This window comes from Heliangelus exortis, unplaced genomic scaffold (assembly GCF_036169615.1).
Source record: "Heliangelus exortis unplaced genomic scaffold, bHelExo1.hap1 Scaffold_114, whole genome shotgun sequence".
NCBI classification, from domain to species: Eukaryota; Metazoa; Chordata; class Aves; order Apodiformes; family Trochilidae; genus Heliangelus; species Heliangelus exortis.
Genome location: NW_027285934.1, coordinates 26,048 through 32,047, shown reverse-complemented (window position 1 = coordinate 32,047; position 6,000 = coordinate 26,048). Strand labels below are relative to the sequence as shown.

The following is a 6,000-nucleotide window of genomic DNA, read 5'->3' as shown; positions in this document are numbered from 1 at the left end:
TCCAGCAGTGGGCGTGGCCTCTTAGGGGGCGGAGCTTGCCCCAATAGTGGGTGTGGCCTCTTAAGGGCGGTGCTTATCAGGGGGCGTGGCCTCTTAAGGGGCGGTGCTTATAAGAGGGTGTGGGCTCTTGGGGCGGGGCTTGCTAGTAGGGGGCGTGGCCTATTAAGACAGAGCTTACCGACGGGAGGGGCGTGGCCTGTTGAGGGGCGGGGCTTCCGCTGGGGGCGTGGCCTCGTAGGGGGGGCAGGGCTTACCAAGGAGGGGCGTGGCCTCTTAGGGGTGGAGCTTGCCCCATTAGTGGGTGTGGCCTCTATGGGGCGGGGCTTAGCAGTGGGGGGCGTGGCCTAATAGGGGGCGGGCTTACCAGTAGTGGGCGTGGCCTCGTAGTGGGCGGAGCTTCTTCTATTCTTATGAATGGGCCAAGGGAGGGTTGGGGGGGGGGGAGGGGGGGTTCCTATTTTTTTGGGGAGGAGGGGGAGGGGCCGTGTCGTGACAAGCCCCGCCCCCAGGCGCGGGGTGGGCGGGGCCAGGCCCCCCGCTGTCCAATGAGGCGCTGCTGTTCCACGAGAAGTGTGGGGCCCTCATCAAACTCAGCAACGGCCACAAAACCGCCGAGCGCCGCCGGCCCCTCGACGAGTTCAACAACGGGGTCGTCCTCACCAACCGGCCCCTCAGGGACGGGGAGATGTTTGAGGTGACCCTGGAGGGGTCCTGAGGGGATTTGGGGGGCTGGGAGAGGTCCTGGAGGGGTCTTGGGGGGCTGGGAGGGGTCCTGGAGGGGACTTGGGGGGCTGGGAGAGGGTTCTGGGGGGTTTGAATGGCTCCTGGAGGGGTCTTGGGGGTCCTAGGAGGGATCCTGGAGGGGACTTCGGGGATGGGAGGGGTCCTGGAGGGGACTTGGGGGTCCTGGGAGGGGGTTTTGGGGGGATTAGGAGGGGTCCTGGAGGGGGGCTTGGGGGGATGGGAGGGGTCCTGGAGGGGTCTTGGGGGGCTGGGAGGGGGTTTTGGGGGGATAGGAGGGGTCTTGGAGGGGTCTTGGGGGCTGGGAGGGGATTTTGGGGGGCTGGGAGGGGGTTATGGGGGGCTGGGAGGGTCCTGGAGGGGTCTTGGGGGGCTGGGAGGGGTCCTGGAGGGGGTTTGGGGGGCTGGGAGGGGTCCTGGAGGGGACTTGGGGGGCTGGGAGGGGTCCTGGAAGGGTCTTGGGGGGCTGGGAGGGGTCCTGGAGGGGGTTTGGGGGGCTGGGAGGGGTCCTGGAGGGGGTTTGGGGGGATGGGAGGGGTCCTGGAGGGGACTTGGGGGTCCTAGGAGGGGTCCTGGAGGGGACTTAGGGAGCTGGGAGGGGTCCTGGAGGGGACTTGGGGGGCTGGGAGGGGTCCTGGAGGGGTCTTGGGGAGCTGGGAGGGGTCCTGGAGGGGTCTTGGGGGACTGGGAGAGGGTTTTCGGGGGATAGGAGGGGTCCTGGAGGGGTCTTGGGGGGCTGGGAGGGGTCCTGGAGAGGGTTTTGGGGGATAGGAGGGGTCCTGGAGGGGACTTGGGGGCTGGGAGGGGTCCTGGAGGGGACTTGGGGGGCTGGGAGGGGTCCTGGAGGGGTCTTGGGGGTCCTAGGAGGGATCCTGGAGGGGTCTTGGGGGCTGGGAGGGGTCCTGGAAGGGTCTTGGGGAGCTGGGAGGGGTCCTGGAGGGGACCTGGGGGGCTGGGAGGGAGTTTTGGGGGGTCCCGTCCTCACCAACCGGCCCCTCAGGGACGGGGAGATGTTTGAGGTGACCCTGGAGGGGTCCTGGAGGGGTCCTGAGGGGGGTTTGGGGGGCTGGGAGGGGGTTTTGGGGGGATGGGAGGGGTCCTGGAGGGGTCCTGAGGGGGTTTGGGGGCTGGGAGGGGGTTTTGGGGGGATAGGAGGGGTCCTGGAGGGGGCTTGGGGGGCTGGGAGGGGGTTTTGGGGGGATAGGAGGGGCCCTGGAGGGGTCTTGGGGGGGTTGAAGGGCTCCTGGAGGGGTCTTGGGGGGCTGGGAGGGGTCCTGGAGGGGACTTGGGGGGCTGGAAGGGGGTTTTGGGGGGATAGGAAGGGTCCTGGGGGGTTGAAGGGCTCCTGGAGGGATCCTGGAGGGGTCCTGGGGGGGTTGAAGGGCTCCTGGAGGGGTCTTGGGGGTCCTAGGAGGGGTCCTGGAGGGGACTTGGGGGGCTGGGAGGGGAGTTTGGGGGCTGGGAGGGGTCCTGGAGGGGACTTGGGGGGCTGGGAGGGGGGTTTGGGGGGCTGGGAGGGGTCCTGGAGGGGACTTGGGGGGCTGAAAGGGGATCTAGGGGGGTCCTGGCGGGGGTTTGGGGGGCTGGGAGGGAGTTTTGGGGGGTCCCGTCCTCACCAACTGGCCCCTCAGGGACGGGGAGATGTTTGAGGTGACCCTGGGGGGTCCTGGGGGGTCCTGAGGGGCGTGAGAGGGGTCCTGGAGGGGGTTTGGGGGCTGGAGGGGTCCTGGAGGGGACTTGGGGGGCTGGGAGGGGTCTTGGGGGGCTGGGAGGGGTCCTGGAGGGGTCTTGGGAGGGTTGAAGGGCTCCTGGAGGGGTCTTGGGGGTCCTAGGAGGGGTCCTGGAGGGGACTTGGGGGTCCTAGGAGGGGTCCTGGAGGGGACTTGGGGGTCCTAGGAGGGGTCCTGGAGGGGACTTGGGGGGCTGGGAGGGAGTTTTGGGGGGTCCCGTCCTCACCAACCGGCCCCTCAGGGACGGGGAGATGTTTGAGGTGACCCTGGGGGGTCCTGGAGGGGACTTGGGGGCTGGGAGGGTCCTGGAGGGGTCGTGGGGGGCTGGAAGGGGGTTTTGGGGGGCTGGGAGGGGTCCTGGAGGGGTCTTGGGGGGCTGGGAGGGGTCCTGGAGGGGACTTGGGGGGCTGGGAGGGGGCTTTGGGGGGTTTTGGGGTCCTAGGAGGGGTCCTGGAGGGGACTTAGGGAGCTGGGAGGGGTCCTGGAGGGGACTTGGGGGCTGGGAGGGGTCTTGGGGGTCCTTCGGGAGGGGTCCTGGGGGGTTGAAGGCTCCTGGAGGGGTCCTGGCGGGGACTTGGGGGGCTGGAGGGGGTTTTGGGGGGATAGGAGGGGTCCTGGAGGGGGGTTGGGGGTCCTAGGAGGGGTCCTGGAGGGGTCTTGGGGGGCTGAAAGGGGATCAGGGGGGGTCCCAGGGGGGTCTGGGGGGCTGGGAGAGGTCTGGGAGGGGTCTTGGAGGGGTTTTGGGGGCTGGGAGGGGGTTTTGGGGGGTTTTGGGGGGCTGGGAGGGGTCCTGGGGGGACTGGGAGGGGTCCTGGAGGGGTCTTGGGGGTCTTAGGAGGGATCCTGGAGGGGTTTTGGGGGGCTGGGAGGGGTCCTGGAGGCGACTTGGGGGGCTGGGAGGGGTTTTGGGGGGCTGGGAGGGGTCTTGGATGCGACTTGGGGAGCTGGGAGGGGTTTTGGGGGGCTTGGAGGGGTCCTGGGGGTCGTGGGGGGCGTCCTGGAGGGGTCTTGGGGGGCTGGGAGGGGGCTTTGGGGGGTTTTGGGGGGCTGAGAGGGGTCCTGGGGGGGATTTTGGGGGGCTCTGAGGGGTCTTGGTGGGGTTTTGGGGGGGTGGGAGGGCTCCTGGGGGGGATTTTGGGGGATCCCCTCCTCACCAACCCCCCCTTGAGCTACGGGGAGATATTTGGGGGTTTCTTGGGGTATTTTGGGGCAGTTCTTGGGGTTTTTGTTGGTTTTTTTGGGGGGGTTTCACCCTCTTTTTTTTTTTTTTTGGGGTCCCCCCCCCCCCCAGATCCGCATCGACAAATTGGTGGATAAGTGGTCGGGGTCCATTGAAATTGGGGTCACAGCTCACAACCCCAACAGCTTGGAGTACCCCGCAACCATGACCAACCTCCGCTCAGGTGAGACCCCCCCGGGGCACCCCAAAACCTGGGACCCCCCCCCAAAATTTTGGGGTCCCCCCCAGACACTTGGGAGCCCCCTAAAAGCCCAAAAATCGAGTTTGGGCTTCCTCGAGGCTCCTAAAAAAGGGGTGGGGGGGGTTCCCTGGGTGCCTCCCCCAAAAATGGGGGTGGGAGCCCCCCCAAGACCCCCCCAAAAAACTGGGGACCCCCCCCCAAAACCTGGGGACCCCCCCCCAAAATTTTGGGGTCACCCCCAGGCACTTGGGAGCCCCCCCAAGAATCGAGGTTGGGCTTCCTCGAGGCTCCTAAAGAAGTTCCCTGGGTGCCTCCCCCAAAATGGGGGTGGGAGCCCTCCCAAGAGCCCCCCCAAAAACTGGGGACCCCCCCCAAAATGCTGGGGATCCCCCCCAAAATTTTGGGGTCCCCCCCAGACACTTGGGAGCCCCCCAAGAATCGAGTTTGGGCTTCCTTGAGGCTCCTAAAGAAGTTCCCTGGGTGCCTCCCCCCAAAATAGGGGTGGGAGCCCCCCAGAAACCCCCCCAAAAACTGGGGACCCCCCCCAAAATCTGGGGATCCCCCCCAAAAGCTGGGGACCCCCCCCCAAAATTTTGGGGTCACCCCCAGACACTTGGGAGCCCCCCAAGAATCGAGGTTGGGCTTCCTCGAGGCTCCTAAAGAAGTTCCCTGGGTGCCTCCCCCCAAAAAATGGGGGTGGGAGCCCCCCCAAGAACCCCCCCCAAAATCTGGGGACCCCCCACAAAAACTGGGAACCCCCCCAAAAAATGTTGGGGTCCCCCCCAGGCACTTGGGTGCCCCCCAAAAATCGAGGTTGGGCTTCCTCGAGGCTCCTAAAGAAGTTCCCTGGGTGCCTCCCCCAAAATAGGGGTGGGAGCCCCCCCAAGAACCCCCCCAAAAAACTGGGGACCCCCCCCAAAATCTGGGGACCCCCCCCAAAATCTGGGGATCCCCCCCAAAAGCTGGGGACCCCCCCCCCAAAATTTTGGGGTCCCCCCCAGACACTTGGGTGCCCCCTAAAAGCCCCAAAATCAAGTTTGGGCTTCCTTGAGGTTCCTAAAAAAGGGGTGGGGGGGGCTCCTCAGATTCCTGGGTCCCTTGGGAATATTTTTGGGGACCCCCCCCAAATGCTGGGGACCCCTCCCCCCCCAAAATTTTGGGGTTCCCCCCCATTTTTTTAGGGACCATCATATGAAATAGTGGATGTAGGGATCCTCACCAATGGGAAAGGCACCCGGAGGGAATACTGCGAGTTCAGCCCTGGATGAGCTGCAGGTGACCCCCCCCCTTGGGGCCTCCCCCAAACTCCCAGGACCCCCCCAAACTCCCTGAGACCCCCCCGAACCCCCCTGGGACCCAAAACCTTTTGGGACCCCCCCAAACCCCCCAGATCCTCCCCAGGATCCCCAGAATCCCAAAGATCGGAGGAATCCCCCAAATTCCCCCTCCCCCCCCACCCAAAGGATCCCCCTGGGACCCCCCCAAACTCCCAGGACCCCCCCAAACTTCCTGGGACCCCCCCAAACTCCTTGGGACCCCCCCAAACCCCCCTGGGACCCCAAAACCTCGTGGGACCCCCCAAAACCCCCAAATCCTCCCCAGGATCCCCCAGAATCCCCAAGATTGGGAGGAATCCCCTAAATTCCCCTCCCCCCCACCCAAAGGATCCCCCTGGGACCCCCCCCAAACTCCCAGGACCCCCCCAAACTCCCTGAGACCCCCCAAAACCCCCCTGGGACCCCAAAAACCTTTTGGGACCCCCCCAAACCCCCCAAATCCTCCCCAGGATCCCCAGAATCCTCAAGATTGGGAGGAAATCCCCCCCCTGGGACCCCCAAATCCCCCCCCCTGGGACCTCCCCCCCCCCCCAAAGGATCCCCCTGGGACCCCCCCAAATTCCCAGGACCCCCCAAACTCCTGAGACCCCCCCAAACCCCCCTGGGACCCCAAAACCTCGTGGGACCCCCCCAAACCCCCCAAATCCTCCCCAGGATCCCCCAGAATCCCAGAGATCGGGAGGAATCCCCCAAATTCCCCCTCCCCCCCCACCCAAAGGATCCCCCTGGGACCCCCACCAAATTCCCAGGACCCCCCCCAAACTTCCTGGG

The 6,000-nt window shown here is 66.2% G+C and overlaps 1 protein-coding gene across 1 annotated transcript in view; it reads left to right on the top strand.

Annotated features, from left to right (window-relative positions):
* Positions 1-497: 497 nt before the first annotated feature.
* NEURL4 (neuralized E3 ubiquitin protein ligase 4) overlaps positions 498-6,000 on the top strand; it is a gene marked incomplete at its 5' end in the record, with an annotated part of 29,346 nt that continues 23,843 nt past the window's right edge. The window contains 5 exon segments of the mRNA XM_071732521.1: positions 498-694; positions 3,763-3,874; positions 5,074-5,099; positions 5,101-5,151; positions 5,153-5,167. Coding sequence (XP_071588622.1) covers positions 498-694; positions 3,763-3,874; positions 5,074-5,099; positions 5,101-5,151; positions 5,153-5,167 — 401 coding nt within the window.